At 36.3% G+C, this 23,527-nt stretch overlaps 1 protein-coding gene across 1 annotated transcript in view; it reads left to right on the top strand.

Annotated features, from left to right (window-relative positions):
* Positions 1-23,527, top strand: part of SKAP2 (src kinase associated phosphoprotein 2) — a 120,235-nt gene that overhangs the window by 66,243 nt on the left and 30,465 nt on the right. The window contains exons 5-9 of the mRNA XM_030232831.2: positions 3,718-3,795; positions 4,513-4,596; positions 13,296-13,420; positions 14,326-14,389; positions 14,786-14,890. Coding sequence (XP_030088691.1) covers positions 3,718-3,795; positions 4,513-4,596; positions 13,296-13,420; positions 14,326-14,389; positions 14,786-14,890 — 456 coding nt within the window. The remainder of the gene's footprint in view (positions 1-3,717; positions 3,796-4,512; positions 4,597-13,295; positions 13,421-14,325; positions 14,390-14,785; positions 14,891-23,527) is intronic.

Below are 23,527 nucleotides of genomic sequence, written 5' to 3'. Positions count from 1 at the left end.
TCTCATTTTGAGAGAGAAGTTTTGCTCTGATCTTGTAGTGGGCTTGACCATAAGTTTCTCATGAACAGGCGTTGAGATGCTCAAGAAAAGTAGTACCAGTAGGTGCTATCTGCATCCCCAGGATGCAAGCTTCTTGCATCTCCACATTTAATTTCTTACAGTGGACAGTCTCCAGTGAAATTGCAGATAACTGGAATTCAGGCCATTTCACCTGCACCCACGATGGAAGGAGAAAATTCTCCTTGTTGTGAAGACATCCTGGGGCATGCATGGGAGTATAACATTGGAAATTCTGAGCTCTAAAGGAATATGTGATTTGAAGCATGTGGCTTAATTTGCTTTATGGTTCTTGCTTAAAATACATAGTAATGCCTTCTTTCTTGGCAGGATTCCTCTCTCTTAGATTCTTTATAGGCTGAGCTGTCTTATTCAAAGTCTCATGCTGGAGTCAGCTAATGAACCTCTGATCTCAGCTGCTGGTATAATGTAAGCAAATGCTGCTTTGTGTAACAAAGTATAGTAGATATACTATAAAGCTGCTTTACTGATACTTTTTTATGAGATTTGTGCCAAGTCTGATGTATTTCAAATTAATGGGGAAACAATATTCCGACTGAAAGCAACTGTAAAAACCAACTTACTATGTAAATTCCACACTTTCTGCTGGGAGTTCCCACATCTAGTTGCAGTTCACTCTAAATCCTGTTTGATGGGTGGACAAGATGGTAAAGAAATGAAAAAAAATGGAAGAAAGATAGACAGATAGTACAACTTAGAAGTTTCCCCATGTAGAATTTCAGCAGTAACTGTAAGGAAAGTGTGACTCAGTCTCTCCTCTTTCTTCCCCGTGTTGTTTTTGTTGTAGTACTGGGACAATGGTATATCCATGTTTGGGCCTTCCTCCTGCCACATATGCACAACACCTGTGGCTCATGAGAATCTGGGAGGAGGTGGTTCTTTCTCTTTCCTTTATGCTTTTGGTACTACTTATTCTCCCTCCCCTTCCTTCTGAAGGTAAGGGCAATGAAAGAAGGAATTTAACCAGATTTATGCTTTTTCTTTCTTGTACAGCTGTATGTGTCATGGGATATTACAATTGGGTCTGTTTCTACTGCCCTTCAGCTAAAGTTCCATCATATTTTTTGTTTCCCAGGCTTCTCTGACAGAAGGATAATAGCATGCATATGATCTGTTTCTGCTTCGGCTACTTACAGATTGTGAGTGGCAGTGGGGCTGACCAGCTTCAGTTTGTTTTTTGGAGTTACTGCCTCAGTTACTTTGAGGAATAGAAAAAGAAATGGCTTCTCTACAGGTTAAGGGTGGGAGGAGGACTTCTTTCTGCAGTGACAGCAGACAGTGAAACACTCTTTTTCCATGCATGTTCTTTTCCTTTTCAAGGAAAAACTTTCAATGCCCTGTTCAAAATAAATGTAGTTACATAAAATTCCATCACCAAATTTATCCTGACTTGTTTCAGCAGAAGTAGCAAAATTGAGAGTGGAATTTTGATTCTATGAAGTAGTCAGTTCAGATGACAGAATAACAACACTAGGGAGTCTCCAAAGTATGTGCTTCTCTGGAACTGTGTTGTCCCATTTGATTTGACTATTCACTAAAAGGTCACTGGCCAAGCTTCCTCATCAAAGCCCAAACTGATACAAACAATATTGGGTAAAGTGAGATCTAAATGGCAGTTGAAATTCTTAAATTGTAAAATTTAAGAGTGAGCTGCTTTTGTTTGTATGTTTGCTTAGGTTTTATGTCTTCCTCATCTGTGGGGTTGCACTGTTCTAAGATGAGCCCTACTGGATGAGGTAGAGTTGTAAGTGTTGCACACTGATGCCTCCCAATGACCAGTATAAAGCAGCACACGATCCATATTTGTAAAAATATTTGTACAAGATATTTGTAAAAACTCTCCACCTCCCCCACTCATAATACCATCATAACATCACCTTTTAAAGTAACTGTTAAACATATCACATACAAGTGTCTTTGTGTTTAATTCCCATTTAATGTTGGGCTGTAATTGCATGTTACCAAGCAAAGGGAGGACAGCTGTATCACTTTAAAATGCATGTTGATTCTGCTTTTACATCTTTAACATAAGAGTTAGAATTTCATAGAAGCTAAAATAAAAATTAGTATTCTCCTAAGCTTAAATTGTAATATTATTTTAAAAAATGAAGTGGAAGTATCAATGTAAGTAAAATTTTATCTGCTGTCTTTTGGTGTCAAACAAAATATTTTGCAGTCTAAAGAGCCGGTTGTATTATTTAAAGAATGTCTTCTCATTTTCAGTATTTTCATGCTTTAAAAATCAGCATTCTCTGCATGTTCCTATCCCTTTCTTGTCTTTTTCCTGTCATAACTGTATTTAAATAAAACTACCATAAACCAACTCATTTGTGAACACTGAATTAAAAAAAAATCAATTTTAAGGAGCAACCTAAAAACCCAGGAAATTGACATCATCTTTCAGAGACAGTGCTTGGTTCAAGGTCAGACCATTCATCTTTTGCTCAAACTACATAATTTAAAATGGTGTTTTCAGCACAGAATTTGTCTGCTAATATCAGTCCTTTTCTCTATGTTTATATTGATAGAACATAATGAGATTACATATATTCTGATGAATAATGGCTGCCTTGTAAACTTGCCACCTACCTACAGCGACTCTTATGAATATTTGATGGTAATAAGTAGTAGGAACTTCACTGTGTTGCTTGCATGCACTTAAAGAACCCAGCAGCACAGAAGTTCCTTTTGTTCTGCTTTTTTGCTTGGGGTAAGCAGTATGATATTTATATTAATATCAAATATTATATGCATCTAACATATTCTTGTTTTTAATACTAGGACTTCTGTTTAAATCATCATTCTGTTGTCTTAGGAGGAAAAGGTTGAAAAATGGAAGACACAGTTTTTAACATTTAAAGTTGTATTTTAAGATGAGGCAGGGTCAGCTGGTCAGTCTTACACGTCTGTGAATTAGCAGTTGAGAAAAAGGAAAAAATGCAGTGAGCTGTACTCACCATTTTGCAGATGCAGACATATTGTACAAGGTGTCTAAAATTAGGGTCTGTGGGTCAAAAGTTTTGTAGCTGTCTGTACAATGTCTTTGGCTTATCCATTATCACCTTACAGATCCTATAGGCAGTAGTTTTGTGTCATATATTGCAAATTAGGCAAAATCTGTCAGCAACAGGCAACAGCTTTTATTGTCTCTTCATCTGATTTCTTTTTTTGTTGATGTGTAATAGAGGGTCTTCCCCTTGTATGTTACTTAAGGTATTTTGGTGTGAAGCTGGTGTCAAAAACCCCATTCTGATTTAACTGTGTTCAATTGAGACTCTTGATTGTGATTCTCCTATTTGCACATTTGAAAACGTAGTGCTTTCATTATCCAGCTTTCTTTACAGCCTATGTTTGAAACAGTTGCTGGATTTTGTTTCATTACATACTTTTCCTTCTGAGACTTGCGAGGCCTGTTATGCAGCTATATTTTTCCTTACTTGAGTGGTGAGGACAACAGCAACAGCTCTGACATTGATAGGTAGATGTTTCATTTACTTAAAATAATCTGGAATAATAGTTACTGGATTTTTTTTTTCAGTAGCTCTTGCATATTGAGAGTGTAAAATCCATAATTTTATTAATGCTTCTATAGCACTTTTCTTGAAAAGCGGTGCTTTACAGAATTTGTTTTTCTTTCAGGGAATCAGTTTCCTCCTGTTGCAGCTCAGGATCTTCAGTTTGTTCTGAAGGCTGGATACCTGGAAAAACGTAGAAAAGGTAAGTCTAGCTATCTTTGTGAAAGCTAGTGCATATTTAATGTATTGGAAGTCTATGTGTCTGTATTTGGTGTTATACACATGAACAACTTTATAAAGGAGTGATAAATAAAATGAGAAGAAGTTGAAATGTTGAAGCACTATTATGCAAAAGAAGCATAGCACATAATTGCTCCTATAGTATTGAAAGAAAATCCTGCTTACTTACTAGCAAAGTCATGCTGTGAAAGTCCAGTCAGCCATAATTCAGAGACTTTCAGATATTTTTGAAGAAAACATTTGGAACGTATGTACAAGTACCATATGTTGACTTCATGTTTCAGCGAGCATCAAGATTTATTTTCCTTCAAGAGGGCAAATATTGATCTCAGCTTTGGTTCAGTCAATATTTACCTTGATTCAATAAATCTTATATTGTCACTTTAATACCCACTTAATGCTGCGATAACTCTAGGAAATATTTAGGAAGTTGTTCATTATTTCCTTATATTTAATGTTACACATGACTTCCCTCTTTGTGATTTCAAATTCTTATTTTTTTTCTTACCACCAATTTTTATTTCTAATTTTCTTCTCAGTGGCATGCATTTCCTTAGTTTCCTTTCCTTAGTGTCTTTTCCTAGCTCCTCCTCCCTCTTACCTCAGCCTTGAAAAGAAGTAACACATTTTTGTTCAATAATGGCATAAACCAATGTAACACATGTTGTATTAATTTCAGACCACAGTTTTCTTGGCTTTGAGTGGCAGAAGCGTTGGTGTGCTATCAGCAAGACAGTCTTCTATTACTATGGAAGTGACAAAGGTACTTATAACAATTATGGAAACAATGATGTTTTAATGCACAAAAGGATATGAAACATTTATTTATTTATTTATTTATTTATTTGAGTTGGAAGCTGTGAATCAAAGGTAATTTTAAGAAATGGAATGAAACTTTTAAAAGAAAGTTCTTTTCTTTTAAAAAATTCTTGGACCGTGCTGGGAATTTTTAAAATGTGTAAATATTTGTCAGAACCTGTCAGGCAGGGAAACTGAGGAAAAAAAAATTAAGTTTCTTTTAAAGCTACTTTGTTTGCTAATAACAGCTGGCTGTTCAGTTTGATAATAAGCTGATACTCAACTGTTTAACTAGATAGAAAAATGTTCTTTCTCTCCAAATAGGACGTTAATTTGAAAACATTCTCTCATAATTATACCTTCTGAGTTCCTTAGAGATGGTTCTATCCAGGAAAATATTAATCTAAAAGCTGCATAGTAGAGGTCTTTGTTTCTTTTTAAATAGTTTATGCTCTGAAAAAGCTAGAAATTAAGTAATGTATTTAACTGAAGTCAGCAATGGAAACTAAAGCAAACTTCTGAAGATGACTTCTAAATTTAAATGGCCAGTTTGGAAAGAATCTGGCATAAATGTTGTAATATTACTTTGAATTTTTGAAATTGACAGTCAAATAAACCATATTTAAATTCTGTGCCATGTGCATTTGATGTTTAAGAGTAAATGAATACATAATTATATCTGAGTAAATTTTAAAGTACAATAATGTCTTCCCCCTCCAACACCCCCCCACCCCCCAAAAAAAATTCCAGGGCAAACATTCCACTGAAGCTTTTTTTTTTTCTTCTTTTTTGTTTGTCTTTTTATTTTTGAGATTACTGCAGGTAGTTATTATGTTGGCTTTTTTTATTCAAAGACTCACATAATTTGCTCCTGTTTGTTTCATTCCTTGTTATACTGACTCATTTAAGCTCGTCCTCTCTTTAAAAACACATGAAATAAAAGAGTCTAATTATCAGTCCAGTTTTCATTTTGCTAGTTTCCCATCATGTCCTCTTTTCAGTTTTGCTAGCATATCTGTTAAATGTTGCTTTTTCTTCTATATTCTGTTCTTGAGATTTGTAGGTTGATCAGGCTTCACAAACATGAAATATCTTTGTTCAGAAATTTTGAGGACATGTGGCATGACACTGATTTGGATTTGCTAGTGGTGATTGATTTATTTCTCTGGAAAATGATCATGTGCTGTTTACTTATATATATATATATATATATATATATATATATATATAGTTATACATTGCCTAGTAATTTAAAAATAGAATTTCTTTTTCAGAAGATATTGCTAGTTCATAAAGATTGTTCTTGATTATAAAATCTTTTTATTTGTGTCAGCTTTTTTTTTGGAAAAAAAAAGGGTTGATTTTTTTTTAAACATTCTTTTCCTTTTGGCTGTGTTAATGATTATTTATGATTTCTAGCATATGGTCTTTGTATTAAGGCAGGCATGTTGCCCACCTGGTCTTTGTCCTTTTTTTTTTCCCTTTGTTTGCAACAACCTGATTATCAAGTCTGAGTTTTAATACCTGTATTGAAAATTAAGATGCGTGGAAATACATTCCCTTGCACTCAGAAGGCTGGTGTTATGTTAGGAATTGACTGTCATATTTTGTGGGATCTCTTTCATTTATGAATCTATAGAGAGGTTTTTTTGGCTAATGCATTTAGAGCTTTTGTAGGCTGCAAACTGGGGAAGATCCTCCTATCCATAACCTGATGATGTGGGAGGCACGTGGTCCATTGGAACTGTATTGAATCACAGAATCACATTTAGGTTGGAAAAGACCTCTAAGATCATGGAGTCCAACCATTAACACAGCACTGCCAGGCCCAGCACTAAACCCTGTCCTAAGTGCCACATTTACATGTGTAGTAAATACCTCTAGGGATGGTGGCTCCACCACTTCCCTGTGCAGCCTATTCCAATACATGACAGCTCTTTCAGTGAAAAAAATTGCTTAATACCCAGTCTAAACCTTCCCTGGTGCAACTTGAGGCTATTTCTTCTTGTACTATCACTTGGTACTTGGAAGAAGAGACTTACCCCCACCTCATAACAGCCTCCTTTCATGTAGCTGTAGAGAGCATGGCATGGTTAGACTCCAAACAGTAATTAATGTAATTCATAGAGGAAGCAAACAAATCAGATGCATGAATTTCTGCCCTGCCTCCATTGGATTGGTGCTTGTAGTGCAGAAAAACTAGTTAAGCATGGTGTAGTGACTTAGTCTTGTAATATGGGATGACCAAGTTACTCCTGAATTTGCCTTTGAATAAAGAAAGGTTTTTCTAGGCTGGTCAGAGGTACTGTCTTCATGCCTGTGATCCTATATAAAAGTGCCTGTTGCAGTGCAGAAGCAATTCACTGTCATGGAGCAGAAACTGGACACCAGCCATGGCAGGCTAGTATGCTGTTGAAAGTGGGCTGTCACCTTAATAGTTGTGGGGGTACGTGCTGCAGTTCATCACGCTGTTCAGCTGCAGTGTCAGCATGGATGAGGTGTGTGGTGAGGCAGTCCTGAGCAGCTCTGGCATTTACTCACTGCAACTGTTTTCACTCCCACTGTTGTGGCCAGCAGTGGTACCTGCTGCAATATGCTGTTGTGCTGGGGGCCTCCTTCTTTTACTGTGACTCTTGATGATGTACCAGATAACTTGGACCATGTTGAAATTCAGAGTGTGTTCTTGCCAATAGGTCAGCACTGAAGTGTGTGTTTGGTGGCTTTGTGCAAATTGTGAACCTGGTTTCAGAGTGACGAGGATTCCACACGTACTCAGTCCTGCTGCCTGCGTCACTTTAAGTGGGTGATGGAATGCCAGTGCCTCTGTGTTGGGGGATGTAATGCTGAGAGGCAGCAGGGATTTCTGCATCCATCTTGGCTTGTTTTGAATTGTGTCTGTTTTTAAAACCAGACCATAAGTGATTAATCTGTGAGAGCTATTTTGTGTCTGCAGTGATGTGTCTTTTGTTGACCAAAGTTTGATTTTTTCATGCTTGAGTACCAGTGGAAATGTAACTGAGTGGTTAATATGAGGCTAGAGGATGCCTTTTTATTATTTGTATAGATTTGTTGTTTCCAAAGCAGTTTTAGTTCTTCTAACTAAACTTCTCTCCATTTTGCATTGGGAAAGCAAGAAGTGTGGAAGTGTATAAACTAACAAACATGTAAGGAAGAACTTCAGAAAGGGAGGCCTAGTCCAGAAGTATATAGTGCAAAATAAAGCCTGTGAAATATAGTAAATGGCTGTGTGTTTGTGTGTGTGTTCACCTAAAAAACTCCAAGCATCTCTTCAACAGTTGCGATGCCTGCAGGCCAGTGCATGTCTTGTTTCCCTGTTTTCTCTTCAGTTTTCTCCTGTGTTTGGTGTAGCATTGGGTAGTGAGACAATGTAATTTATCCAGCAAAATAGACTAAGTGAATCACCTGCATTTTTTGTCTTGTTCACTGATAAATGGAGTAGATGGAGAAACAAGGCTTAAAGGTTTGAGCTAATCGCATGTCAGAAATAAGTGTTGTGGGAAGCACGTGTGTATTTATGCCTGTGCTGCGGTATCAGTTGACAGCACGTGGCCCACAACATTGCAGAGGACTATGCTCAAATGTCAGAGCTGGGTGGGATTTTGAGAAGCTTCCTTGTGCTCCTTTTCATAGTCTTTCCTTCTGTAAATCTTCTATAGTTCTCTCTTTTCTTTTCTTCTCTTCCATGCAGTTGCGCCCTGAATTGAGTACCCTGGTTCCCTATCATTTTTCTATATGATCTCTGGCTGTTCCTGTGTCCTCAGACACCAAGATGGTATGGATAACCTTTCAGACCTCAAAGTGCCTGTGAATAAGGAAAGTTAATTTGTTGCTTTATAAATGATTGAATTAATGGCTTCATTACTTCTTTCTCACTAGGCCACAATGTTATATGCCCTTCTGTCTCAGCAAACTGGAAGGATCAGCTAAATGTTTAGCAAGACAGTAATTGATAACATTATGGTAATTTTTCCTCTGCTAATGGGCACTAAAAATTTATTTTCATTTTTATAACTTGAAAATGGTATCTGCCTGCCCGCCAGTAATATGATGTTAAAGAGGGGTATAATTCAGAGGCTTTTAGAAAAGTCTGAGTTTATTTTTTTTTTTTCAATTTCTTTAGTTTTAACATGGACATGATAGTTTTGGATTTCTCTGAATAATAAGATAGTGATGACCAGGCCAGTGGTGAACTACTTCTATTTGGGCAGAAAAGGGAATTGTGCATGCTCAACAGGACTTCAGTTTAGCAGGGTGATGGCAATCAGAAGCATCTATCCTGGTGTGTACTGGGTCTTTTGCTGTGAGACTCTTAAATTCAGACCTCAAGACTCAGACTTGTTGTTAATAATGCGTTATTTAAAGAATAACTACTGGGTATAAGCAAACAGAATATAAACAATTCAGTGGCCTAAATCAGTTCCACCATTTCTTAATTATTTTACGATTTCAATTTCTCAGAGGACTAGATTAAAGGAAAAAAGAAGAAGAAAAAAAAGTTGATTACATTTCAGATCTGCTGTCCTAAAGGGAAGAAGTTCTGTGTGTGCATTTGTCCAAAAACTGGAAAAGGAATTACCATTTTGGAGATACTTACACTGAGCTATATTTTGATAGCAGACATCCTGCACATGGAAAAGTATGTGAAACTACATTTAGCATGAAGCCATGTAAACTGTAAAATCTTACAGTCTCCTAATTTCAAGATGAAGAGAGTTAAATTATAGATTCTAATAGTATCTATAAATACTTTATCACTTTCTGAAGTCTCTCTGTTTCCCTTTGTTCCTTATGTCTTTCTCTGTAACTTCATTCCTTTCTACTATCCCAGTCCTCTGTTCTTCAGAACGCACTAATTCTTTTTACATGTGCTAATAATATGAGCACATTGCCTTAGGCCTCAAATTTACAACCCAGTAATTTCAAGATCTCATTGAAGGTTTACCCTTCTTTGTTTTAAATGTTCCCATGGACTTAGTTACGCAAGGTTACTTCAAAACGCTTTTTCTCTGCTTCCCTTGAGACTCTCTTTACCCAATATAATATTGGCCCTGTTTCTGTTAACAACATTTAACTCTTTTTAGGATGAATGAAGTTTATATGTGAGAGAAATGTTTAGAGGCTTTCAAATTTTATTCAGATCTGAATTTTCTCTATTAAATATAGCCCCCCATATTTATTTCTCTTCAATTTCTGTGTACTGTCTTTGGGGTTGTTTTTTTTGTTTTTCAATACTTAGTGCCTGACTCTCCCCTCTGCTATACTTTTTTATGATTTTAAATTCCTGTTGCAAAATGATCTGCACAGACACAGATTTATTTTTTCTGTTCTGTGCCTGACATGGGAAGCAGGGAAGAGAGGAGGTTGAGCAGATGAGAGCAAAGGACAGCTTATGCTGAAATGAAATTTGGCTTCATCGTGGAACAAATTATGCTTCATGATGTTCACAGTCCTTTTTGGTTTTGCAAAACTGATATTACACTTTTTGCATTTCTGTTTTATGTTTTTCTGGGACAACTTAAGGGTTTTCTGTCATTGAATTGGAACGACAATTTTTTCTTGAGAAAATAACATACAGCAAAAATGTTATCGTTCTTCAGAGTAGTGTGTTCCATCAGCATATATTTCCCTAGTTCTTCGTAAATATGCTGTTGTATTCCTGTCTAAGCAAAACTCTGGCTCTGATTTGGGAGTTCAAATGAAAGTCAAATATCTGTAATGTAAATGTGTTTCTTGAAGCTACTGTTGACTCCTGCTATAAAAACTATCAGTATCTAATTTTAAGTCTCCAAGTAAAATCTTTAAGTCTTCAAAGCTTTTAAATATCAGAAACTGTTTAATTCTCCCTAAAGCACAGTCTCCAGAAAATATTTCTGATAGAAACAATTTAACTGGTGATGTGAAAGTTCACTAGAGTTGCTGTGGCCTTAACTTCACAAAGCATCTTGAAACCAAAAGCCCAGGTCTGTCCAATCCTGTTTAGCTGCAAGTCTGTGCCAAGCAGTGAAGTCGAGGTGGTTGTTGAGCCTGATGATTCCAGGATGGCTCTGCCTTCAAGCCTGCACCTGACTGCTCTGCCTGGCCAAGCAGCTACTGTGGGTCATGGTTTGCTCCATGGTGATCAGGTGATGGTCTGATCCTTTTCAGTTGCTCTCCAGTCCTAATTGAAAAGGTGTACTCTGCAAGAGCAAATGGCATTTGTAGACCTCTTGTTTGTCACGATCAGAGCAGGCATCTGAGCTATAGCTGACCTGTGTTCTGCCATTCTGGATTTCTGGAGCCATTTCTCAGGACATACTGGGTCTTATCTCTGGCTTGCTGCCACAGGGAGTGTGAATTCATAGAGTCTTTCAAGTTAACAGGTTCTGAGTCAGGGCTGTGAAGAACCTCATTGTCCTAGAATTTCCTCATTTGCACCTCACTGGACTTTACTCAGAGGTTATGCTAAGACAGTTGGAAGTAAAAGCAGCAATGCTAAGTCTAGTCTATTGCTGTAATGGTCATTGAAAGACTATAATAGCAAAGGATGGATGTATATAAATATTTGGTGGTGTATACAGGTAATTTTCATTAGCACTGAAATAGTGTGTTCAGAGAGATAAGACAAAAACAGTATAAACAGAAAAACAATCAAATGGGATATGGATGTCATGCACCATCCCCTTCCAAGTACAGCATCTTTGTGGTTAAACTGCAATGCTCTTTGAAAGAACGAGTACCAGTGCAAAGATCATTCGAGATTAGCTCTGTAAAAGTGTATTACCATAAAAGGAATCATCCATGTCACAGAGAAGCAGTCTCAGAAATAATCCAAGAGAGTAAATTTGAATACTTGCCTCATTTTTATCTTGACAAAATGTTTTTACCTTTTGAACCTGGTATTTGTTTATTCTGCCTGCGTGCTCCTATCTTCTAGGGTTTTGATAAACCTCCAGCATGGGAGAGTGAGAAATTAATGTGTTTCACTTCATCTTCTCCCTGAGGTCACAAGGGAGGGAACAATAACAGTCCTAGGCAGAAATGAATTTCATTAAAAGGAACCTAGTTAACCTATTGCAAGTTATTATTTCTAATATCTACCTTGGTGTGATTTCATGAATTTTGCATGGATGTGCTGTCTGAAATATAGGTGGAGGATTGAACAAATAGAAAATACTAGTACTTCATTATTAGTATTTATTTAAGACAGAATAAAACTTACTGTGGGGGAAGGGACTAGAAGTGAAACTAGATTTTCTCATATAATTATGTTATTGGGTTTTTGCGTGCCCTGGGTGAGAGTTCACAAAAAGGTGGAAGGACAGAGAATATGTGTCTGTGGGCATATAAGATTAGGAGAAAGAGTATTTGACTGGTGACTTCCCTTATGTCCATGTATGTTCACATTGCTTTGTTAGCCAATTTTTACCCTCTCAGGAGTGGAAACAGATTTTCTTTCCTATTAAGTTCCCAGAAATATGACAAAAATTTGTTGAAAATTATAGTTTTCCTATTTTATCTACTGTAGAAGTTTTCTCCTTTTGTTGACAAGCATAAGGAATGGATGCTCAATTTGCACCAAAGTTCTATTCAGCAATGCCCAAAGTGATTTTGCTGCTGTGCTTGGTGCTTATTGTTAATTAATGCTTTTCTCTTCTGTGTAAAAAAAACCCCACAATAAATGGCATTTTTTGGTATGCAACTGCACTTTGTTCTTTGTTTGCCTGTGCAAAATGTGAAATACGATGCCAGTCTTCACTTGAATGCTGCACTGTGATCTGCAGAAATTGCAAAACTTAATTACTTTTACATTTTTGGTTTGTTTTAGTATTAGCCAAAATATGCCAGAGCACATTAAATCTGACATAGAATTTGGTTTGAAGGGCTCAAAAGGAGTGCACAGGTGCCACTTGCACAACATGCAGTGCATTTAAAGTCAGATCTGTTGTAAGTGATACTTTTATAAACCAGAACCTTTGAAAAGTAGAATTGTCTTTAAAACAACCACATGGCTTTACCTAATAAACTGTGGTAGGGCTCAGTACTTTTATTAGCTAATTAAACATTTGCTGTTTTGAGAGAAATGCTTTTGGAATGAACACAGATGCACACACCTGAATTTATAACAAAATTCATTCTGTATTTTTGCCATGTTGAAAGGAGGCACATCTGGGAGTGGGTGGGAGAATGTGAAAAGCAGCTTTTCCAATTGCTTAAAAAAGAAGCTTGAAGTTTATTTTTTGAGTGAAGTGGATAGTTTAGGAGGGAGCTCAGCAAGTTCTGAGCTAGACAGGTTTTCCCATTGGTTTACTGAACCTGAAAGAGACACTGATTTATAGGAAACGTGTCTTGCAAGTTCCAGTTCTTGGCTTTCCCTAGATACAAGTGTCATAACACGCACTTCTTACTAAATAAGACCACCATCTGCAAACATCCCCCTGTGGAATTCCTTAGGCATCCTACAGAAAAAATGTACTTTTGGGTACATCTTCCCTTGAAATAAAGCTTTATCTCCAGAAGCATCACTTAATCATTTTGCTAAAAACCTATGTGTTCTTTGTAAAATTCATGAAATAGAAAACAAAATCTGAATAAACGATAACCTGCTGAGCCACTTACATTCACTGTTGTAAATGAAGCTCTAACTTTGTTTTTTATCTCCAACAGACAAACAACAGAAAGGTGAATTTGCCTTAGAGGGCTACACCATCAGAATGAATAATAGCCTTCGGAAGGATGCGAAGAAAGATTGTTGTTTTGAAATCTCTGCTCCAGATAAGCGCATTTATCAGGTTGGACTTTTTTACGTTGACTTGAAATTTAATTGACAAAGCTGTTACAATTCCAGTTACTGAATTAACATTTCAGTGAAATAACTGTCACTGATATCTTAATGAAAAAAGGAAACCCTTGCTTGCATATATTGTATTTTCATATTTTAGGAAAAAAAATCTGATTAAACGTATGTATGTACATGTTCAAATATTATCTTTTTGGTCAAGAGCAAGGAAATCTATCATCTTTATCTATTGGTCATTTCAATGTTAGCATTTTAATATCTATTGTATAGTGTGTCTGTGTGATTTCTTGGATGAATTAAATAGCAAAAAAAAGTTAAAATATGTATCAGTGTTAAATACATATTGTATTGGTCATGGCTTTTCAAGGAAAACCTACAAAAAGGCACATATCAGCTGTGCAATTCAGAGATCTATCAGCCAGACATCAATATGGAATGTAAGTTTAATAAGTTTTAAATATCTGAGATTGCGGTTGAAAGCCAGTTAATTAAGCTGTCAGGTAGTGTGTTGGAGTCTGACAAGAACATTTTTAAGAAAACTGTACCCAGCAGTCTAAAGAAATTCATGGGTGTCTTCTAATTGTCAAGGGCAAATTTTGTTCATCAGTTCTGGCTTTGACATTGATGAAGAGAAGCAGCTTTTTTCTGCACAGCTGCCAGCTGCTGATCAGAGTTTCAAATCCATCATCCTCTCCTTCAATTACGTAAATTTGTCAAAATTAGCTGTACATTATAAGAAGCATCCTTGCAAGAAAAGTACCAGAAGACATGAAAAGAATTGCTAATGGTTTCTTGAGGAAGTGACGGGAATGTTACATTCCCTCTTTTTTATTGCTAATGAAATTGTAGTTGTGTTTTTGACATTACTGCTAGTAGTTATTAATAAGCATTTAATAGTTTACAGCTGCCACTCCCAAGGAAGCTGAGGAATGGGTACAGCAAGTCAAATTTGTAATTCAAGGTAAGCCAGCCAGTAGAGCAGTTGCCTTTATTGCCAATACTGCTTAGTGACAGTCGTTCTGTCCATTTACTTATCTGTCATGTTAGTACCTGTAGGATTCCCACATGTCCAAGTTTTGAGCAGCAAGTCCTAATTTTCAATTGTATAACAGCTTTTATATGACTTTTCTCTTCAAGATTTTTGCTTTTCTCCCAGAATACTATTTAGCTTGAAAACTCTCCCTTATACAAGCTCCTTCATATAAACTCTTTCTTACCCCTTGAACAGTGTAAAAAAAAAATAAGCAGAATGTACTGGAAGGAGCAGGTCATGGAAAAATTGTTTTCATTTTGCATAAATTTCTGCTTAGGCATTCTTTTCCACTAGATGTTAACTTTTTAAACTGCTGTTACATAGATACGGGTTCTAATGCTATTCCTGAGGAGGAGGAAGAGGAATATGATGATGTTGGACAAGCAAACAGTGACCCCATAGATGATAGCATTTATGAAGAAGTTAAAGGTATTGTTGAATTCTTTCTAACTGTGTGACTTGTGATCATTTTGTCTTCTCTACTTCTAGTTTGATAACTCTGAGTGGCTTAAAAGAAGTGAGTAAAGTAGCACAATGAATAAGATACTTTTAGATTTCAGATTTTGCTATGACATTGAAAAAAAAAAAGTCTTCAGTTCTCAGTGAGAACAGTTTTCTTTAGCAGGGGCATCAAAATAGCACAGAATGTGTAAAAGTGAACTCAGGGGACCTTCAGCTCATTAACATTTTCTGGTATGCAATTTTTTTAAATTAAAAAATTGAAAAGCCTTACAGCTTTTTCCAGGAACATGCCCATTATTTTTTTTCTTTACTCATTTTGGCATTTGTATTAAGCAGAAGTTCTCTATCGTTCCAAATGTTACCAGCTTCTGCCTAAATAGGTGGTATTACAGTCCTGCAAGAAAGCAATGTGTTTGTTTGAAAAGACTCTGGAAATGAACTGCAAGGAAAGCAACACGAGTGTTGACACTGTTCTGTTTCATGTTTTCCAGCATGGCTATGATGATACAGAAACTTTTTACTGTGGATTTTCCAATGTGGTTGAATTATTATGGCTCTAAATGTCCAACTGTATCTGTCAGATGGCTAAACAAAAGAAAAAGAGCTTGGCAAAAGTTCTTGATTATAGACATTCAAGTCCTAGGAGAAAGGTTGCTGTTCTTTATTAAATTTTAAGAAGCTGTGAAAAAAATAAAATCAGTTTTTCAGTTATCATTAGTTAACAAGTGATACGACAATTAATAATCATTTTAAATGAAATAGAGTTCTATACCACTTGCTGGTTAGAGCAGTGCAATTATCAGCAATAATCTGAGAGGAAAAATTAGTTGTTTCATGTCGTGCTGATTAACTTTCTGGATCTATTAGAATTTCTTGACCACTGTAGAAAAGAACATTTTACACTTTGTCTTGATTTTCAACTTAAGGTCATTTGAGTGAATAAAGGGTGAAAAAACAAGTGTCTCATGAAAATGAGTATCATAAAATTATAAGATATTAATTTATATATCTTTAGGAGCTGTTTCTTCGGTTGTTCCATATCTTTGAATTGTACCTAGATTACTTCCACACAGAATGCATGTTCTGCTGAAGTGACATGCAGTGTGTCATGCATGCTGAAAAACTCTCTGCAGCAAATATAAAAACTACATTACTGGGCTTAATTTTATAGCTATAAGATAGATCCAAACCTTATTAAAGTGCTTTTTGGATGCTGAGGTTCTTACAGGAAGAGGTCTTGTATGCTTGCTTATGCTTTTGTTAAAGAAGCTTTACATATATCCTGGGATTAATGACTCTTTTTTTGAGCTTCAGTTACCTTATCTGTTCATTTGAATGTCAGATAGTAAGTAGATCTGGAGCAGTAACACATAAAATACTGGGAGATGGCATTGGTTAATATAATCTTTGGGTTCTTTGCTTTGAGCTCTGTCTTCAGTGAATTGCTGTCTTGGTGTGATTCTGCAGGAATTTAGAGTATTTTCACTTACATCCCATTTTTATGACAGTTGTCTGGGAGCTGTTATCTCCTAATGTGGCTAATAAACCTGAAATATAAAAACATCACAAAGAAGGGGTAGTTCAAGAAATTTAGTTTCAGTTTTTAGTTAATTTATTTCCCTGTGATCTTGGCGTATGCTTCATTTTCATATTATCAAGTTGAGATTATCTTCCTTTATCTCATGCTTTTTCCATCTCATCTACTTGAATTGTGAACTTCTTAGGAAAGATAATTTTACTTCTTACAGTGGAGCTTTTAGTTTGACTCCGATGTGTTGACATAATTAAGTAAAAATAAAGCATAAGTTTGCAATAGGTTTTAGGTGATTATTTAGTCCTTTTATCTTCCATCAATGTGCTTTAATAATCATATGCTTAAATGGAATTACAGACTTATGACTCTGAGGCCTTAGAGCAGTCCTTTTCTTCTTAATTCCTATCATACTGAAGCGTGTTAGATGAAATGCTGGCCGGCAAACCTCACAGGAATAGGCCTTATTTGTTTCTTGTGTAGCTGTTCAACTAAACTTGATGGTAAAGGAGTACACTCCAGTTTGGTTCATCTCCTTTAATTAGGCCTGATTGGTTGCATTTAATTACTCTTGGCTGTCCTTCCTGTTTTCCCAGGTAAGTGAATTACACTTTCTTCCTTTCATGGTCAAAGGTGGAGCATCATTATCCCTGCTGTTACCTGGCATAATAATACAGAACAAATAAGAAATCTGGAATGCCTGTTAAGAGAACAGAAAAAATTATTTGTACAGCTGCAAAGCTATGCTAAGCTCTGGAATGCAGAAGGCAAACATGCTAGATCCTTGTGAAGAGGGAGAAGAAATTAATCTCCACTTTGTTTTTATCCTCAAAGCATATTCATGTTAGAAGATTCTAATCCTCTGTTTTCACAGATCCACTAGCTTTATAAATATTGAATTTCAGGTGCACAGCTCATTGTACTGTGTTCTCATTTATTTGGTTATAATTTGCATTTTCTCAAGAAGGTAAAATTTTACATTTCTGTGGTTTTCCAGTGTTTTTATACCAGCATTTCAGAAGAAAATGAAGCCAGTTCAGTTGATAATATTTGGTTTGGTATTTGAATAAAGAGGTTTTGGATTAAAAAAAAGCATATTGAAATTTTTGCATGGTTTTGAAAATTGGGAAGTTTTGAGAACTGTGGCAGTAATCAGGACTGACACTGTATTCTCTGGCTATCTCATTGCTTAGCCATTTTTTTTTTCCTCCTGCTTGTGACAGGAGACAGTGTAGATGAATCTTCCAGGCAGAACCTGGATAGGTTCAAAGCAGTATCCAGAATGCCAACAGACTATTTAGCCTAAAGCACAGATTTCAGTGGTATACACCATGCACTGTCTGCTGGCAGCTTGATACTTGGGAGGGGTACAAAGAGATGTAGGAAATTTAATCTTTTGATCTGTTAAGTCGCTTTCTTCTTTAATAGCCCATACAAATTCATATTTACCATGGAAGGATAATTTTCATGGTTCTCAGTATTAGTCAGTGTTTTGCTGTGGTTTTTCAGGTAAAGTAAAAAAAACATCAGAACTTTCAAAGAATTCCCAACTTGTAAAACTTCCCTTGGAAGATTCTTTAGGAAAAGAAATCTTTATACTGTCTTCAGCAAACTAGGCTTTAGTCTTTTTGATTTTTAATCAAATCATGGAGAAAAACTTCGCTACTAATTTTCTTAGTAAAGGACCATTTTTCTTAATTAGCTAATTATTTTCTACCTTAGTCACTATATATTAATTTTGCAGTCCACAGCTGAATGTTACAAGCTATCACATAGCTTCTGAAACTGTAGTATTAAATAACTTTGTGTTCTGGGTGGAGCTAAGTTGATGCATAGAGTTTTTAGCTTAGTGGGATTTTAAACAATAGAGTTGTCCTTGTCATAAAACAGAACATGTGCCAGCTTTAAAGTTGTTCCCATCTGTTACAGCCCTTGAAGACAGAATTTTTTCATTAACTTGAGGTTTCAGTGACATAGTTTTAAGGGCCTTTAGTATTGTCTTCGGTGGTTTCACATCAGTGTGAAGCACATACCCAAAACTGCAATGCCAACTACTGCCTTCCCCCTTAATCCTGTCTTCAAACTCAGCTCAGTCTGTGTGCTGTCTACCACACTCTGGCCCAACAGGAAAAAAGAGGTGTTAATCTAAGCTAACATCTTAATTTCCAATTTTGTGTTGGCTTTTTCTTTTGTTCTCTTTCTCTTCACAAACTTGCATTATAGCAGTACTTTCTATGGTATGCAGTATAATTTCCATTAAAATGATTCTAAAGATAAGTTTTGATTCTTATTTTGGTGGTGCTTATTTGCTGCATGGAGGTAAAACTCCCTTAGAGAGCCCTTACAGAGCAGATAAGGTTGTAAATCCTGAAGTACTGTAATGTGACACATGACTGGCATTGGGGCTTTGTGTCATCTCTTCTTAGCCTGCCCATAATACAGAGAACTTTCAGGTGAGAAGGAGGTAAGGATGGTGAGAGTCAGTGCTGTGGTGATCTCCAGCCAATACAACTTGCATCAGTTCTTAGTTTTCGGTAAATTAAACTTCAGGATTGATTCAGTCTCAGATTGAAGAGACTGAATCACCACAGGATGATGGGAATGGAAACCTGGCATTTGTCTTTTGATTCCTCTTATCAGTCTTCTGCCAAACTGTTTGGTCAAACCCAAGTTTTTGGGCAATTTGCAGTGTAGTTGGAAGCTTAGGTAGGGAAATTCTGTAACTAAGGCAAAGCTCAGGGAAAGGTAAGAAATGTCTTAACTTACATGCAATGAGAAGTGTGCTGTGCAAAGAAACACTTCAGTTTGTTTACTTATTTTAAACAAAACATTTTAAATAGTTAAAAAATTACATTGATGTTGTTTCAGAACATTTCTGACATTGAATATGAAGGTAGAGAATGAACATCCTGTTTCTTTCTTATGATTGCCTCTTTAAGCAGCTTTCATTTTTTTTTTTCTAACAGTAAACTGCTGCAGTTAGGCAGCATAACAATACCATCTTCATCCTTTCTTCCAGCTGGACTGCTACAGTTTTGAAGAAGCAACTTCTTTTATGATGTTTACCCTTTTCATGAGCATGAGGGTGGGAGAGGGAAAAGAACATGTTCTCCCATTTCTCCATCTTCTCCAATATTCTCTTCTTGGAAAGAAGGAAGTAATGATTAGGTAGTGGAGTTTGAGTGTAAGTTTCATCTGTCAATCACAAACACTCATGGCATATATTTGTTTTCTCAAGATATAATGTCATATATATTGACTTCTTGACACTGGAAGTGAAGATTTCACAGCACTGTGTTAATAAAAATTCTCTTTCAGGACACCTTTGCTTCTTACAGCTCAGTCAGGGTATGTGGGCCAAAACACAGCTTTTGGTGCCAGGCAGTCCCAGGTGTGCATTCCAGCTGTACAGCCAGTTCCTAAACCCAGTGGGCTTAAAGAAGAAACTGTTAATTGGTCTTTGTAAACCAGAGGAGTAGGTTTAAGTCAGCAGAGGCACGGGTGATTATGGAGTCTGAGATGTTACCTGTGATCATTGCTGCTAAGTCATTAGATTACATATCTTGGCATATGGTCCAAATTCCTTGTGGTGTTTATTGCTTGCCTTCAGTAGTTAGGGAATTCTTTACTTCTCGTCCAGAAGTTGTATATAATGCTGATATGCTGTTTCTTTTTTTTCCACAGAAAGAATTCTAAGTGCTTTTAATTAGCAAATGATTTCAAAGTATAAAATATCAGTAGAGTCAGGAATAATTGAAGTTGAAAAGACTTGTGTGTAAGATCAGCATTTTTGAGGACAGTACTAAAGATAAGTTTTCAAAGTAATTTCTGAAAGTTTTTTTGAATAATTTCCATGGAAACACCTTTCAGATTCAAGAACACAGCAATGGACTTTTTTCCTTTTAAAACAGTGAGGAGTCTACAATATTTTTTTCCAGAAGTTGAATCTCAGAGTTCTTAAGAAGTATTTTTCACATGTTTAGCCAATATATTATTGCATAAATGGAGTATTTTTTGCACATACTTTTTTGCTGATAGGTGAAGTACCAGAATAAGGTCAAGGGGGTGCTACAGGGTGCTTTCTCAACTATAATTCAAAAGCAATTAAAGTAATACAAGAGCAGTGAAAAGCAGATGTGAACTATGAATTAGTGCAGAGAGTAATAAAGGAAGAAATTTAGTTTTTTAGGTCCAAGATATGTTGTTTTGTTGTCTTGATCACTGGGATTTGGAATCTGCTAAGTGTCAGACATGGAAATGATTGAAAAACAATCTCTTTTAACTGGATATTGTTGAATCCCAGCAGCTTTGATGAAATGGAGCCATGTCAGAATTCTGTCACTCTGGGTTTTGAGGCAATACTCTCATGGGATTTATATTTGCCTTGAAGTTATCCTTCAGCTAGTACTAAATGCTCACAGAGACATGAATTACAAATTCAGAAAAATATTTAAAGACATTGCATCCACAAGGTGGTTAGGAACCTGATACCTGGACCTCAGCTTTTGTCTGTGACAAGAGCTTGGGCATTATCTTCAATTACTGTAATTCTACATCTAAAGAGGGAGCCCTTCTTTCCATTCATGTTGGGTGTCAGTGATGGAAGAGGAGGTAAGGCAATCTGGTGTAGCTGAAAAGAATGAGATGTCCATTGAGTGGGAAGTGGCAGGTCTTTGTGAGGAAAAATAAGGTTCACAGGCTCTTCTGCATTTCTTTTAAAGTGAGTATAAAGTGGCTGTCTGTGAACAACAGGTGGCCCATAGCTGTCAGAGAGCCTACTGTCCATGGTGCAATTCACCTCCTGTTCTCTCATCACACACACTTCTGCAAAAGTCAGGAGGCCAGTAAAAGTGGAACAATAACTGAGTATTCAGATTCGTCTGATTTGCATATGAGGGGTATATTGACTAATTGGACTCAGGGTGGGTTTGATAATGTTCTTTATTTATATTTTATTCAGTGATATACCTCTGCTGCAGAACATTTGGTCAGTTGAGAGGTTCAAAGCAGTCAATTACAGTATCTACAATAAATGGAAAGTGTGTGCTATTAAGGATAGCTATTTGTTCTCCTCTCTTGGAACTGCATGAGAAACTTCATAGTTTTCAGATGTTTCAGGCTTTATAGATCTCAGAGTTTGCAGGTGGAGAAAATAGAAGTAATTTTCCTGATGTTGTGGTCAACTGTTGGAATACATTGAAGGAGTTCAAGTGGCAAAGGCTGTGTTTATCAAGGTCTCACGTTAGCAAATTCTGGATTTTATTTATGTATTTCAGACTTTAAAAGAGAAGTACCTGAAAATCTAGTCAGACCAAAAACCCACACCAAAGCTGACAAAAAATACACCACTAAAAAACCTGGTGTCTAGTGGCATTTTAAAACTTACTTGCTTAAAATTAGAAGGCGTATCAAAAATGGAAGTATTTTTAATTATACTTTTCTATGTTTAAAGAACTCCTTCAAAAAGTAATTAGCTCACAACTTACTGAAATGAATTTACTTATGGAAAGAAGATATTTTATTGAAGGTGCTGGTCAGTAATTTTTATTCTGTTTTCAGTGTTCCAGCATTAAACACCGACTCTTTTGATTTGTAAAACTAGTCTGATGTGAACAGTATGTGACAGAAACTGTTTGTTATTAAGAGATAGAATCCTGTCTCAGAAAAACTTGTCATACTGGCAAGAAAAAAGTCACACAAAGTAATTTTATTTGTATCATAGTTTTTTCAGTGTTGACGCTGTTTGTGGTAGCTGGCTTCATGTTAAATGTGAACAAAGCTTTGTTATGCATGCATGTCTTCAATGGGTTGTGGAACCAAAGTATTTTCTTTTGAAAGCAAAATTTTCTATGGTGTTTTTATTTAATTAAGAAGCAGTGGAATAGACTTTATGCAAGCATTCAGAGAAAATGGCTTGTTATGTGAGATAGTTTATTAAGCATAAATTTGAGGAGTTGCTGCAGTTTAGTAAGTTCGAAGTAAAATGTCAATTTTATTATGTATATTTATGAAAATAGAAATATTTATTGGGTCCGTTCTACTGCTTGGGTATAAATGTGATAAATACTATATAGACAGATCAAAGAACCTTAATTTTTTGAATTTGTGATGAATGACTACATATCAGGCTGTTAAAACCATTAGATAGAGTATTTTGAGAAACGAGCAACCAGAGGTTATATGGTGCCTCAGGCTATCGCTTCTCAACTTTTCTGGTTTCCACAAGGTAGCTATTAAAGAACCATAATTTGTACAACTGAATTCTCAAATAAGACCCAGCAAGGTGGGCTCTAAAGGCTGAATTAATCATTCTGTTACTGTAGATACAAATATCTGATTTGAATTTTTCAGCCTTAAGAAATGCATCAGCATAAATCCTTCTGTAAATGTCTTTTCCTTTCAGTTTGCTACTCACTTTTCTTCCCACTCTCCTCAAAATGGAGGAATTAACCAAAGAAAATACTACCAATTACCCAGAGCTTCGTGAATTTTTCTGGCTGTATGCATGTACATCTGATTTGTTTGTGTGTTGCAGTGTACTGTGTTTGCAATAGATGTCACGTTCAGTTTACACATATATAAAGCAGGTAACACAGGAAAAGGCTGCTTGTTTCCTTGTCTTGGCTGCTGCTCCCTGGGCTGGGTACAAGTTTTGAAAGAAACAGGAGGGCTGCTCCTAGGAAAGGAAAATGGTCAGCAGGGTCCAGCTCCTGGACTACGTGGTGGACCGGGCAGAGAGGGCAAGATGTCACAGTCTTCTGTGCCCTAGAGGTGACAGAGGGGTGATCCAGGGAAGTGCAGGCACACAGATAAGCTTCAGCAGCAAAGGGCAGAATCTTTTCTTAAGAAGTCGGAAGAGACTGAGGAAGGTTTTTTGGCAAGTCAGTGAGATTTGTGTTAAATGGCAAGACAGGAGGACAGTCTTCTTATCCAGAAAGGGGATGCTTGTCACAGTGGATGTTTTGTTTCTGTCCTTTTTTTGAAGTCTTAATTTTTCCTAGCAGATCTTGTTTTCCTCCACCTAAAAACTCTGTGTTTTAATAAAAACTAGTTTAAGATCTCTGGAATTTACA

Source organism: Serinus canaria, chromosome 2 (genome assembly GCF_022539315.1).
Source record: "Serinus canaria isolate serCan28SL12 chromosome 2, serCan2020, whole genome shotgun sequence".
Lineage (NCBI taxonomy): Eukaryota > Metazoa > Chordata > Aves > Passeriformes > Fringillidae > Serinus > Serinus canaria.
The sequence above is the reverse complement of the archived record's forward strand: the minus strand, read 5'-3'. Positions and strand labels throughout refer to the sequence as shown.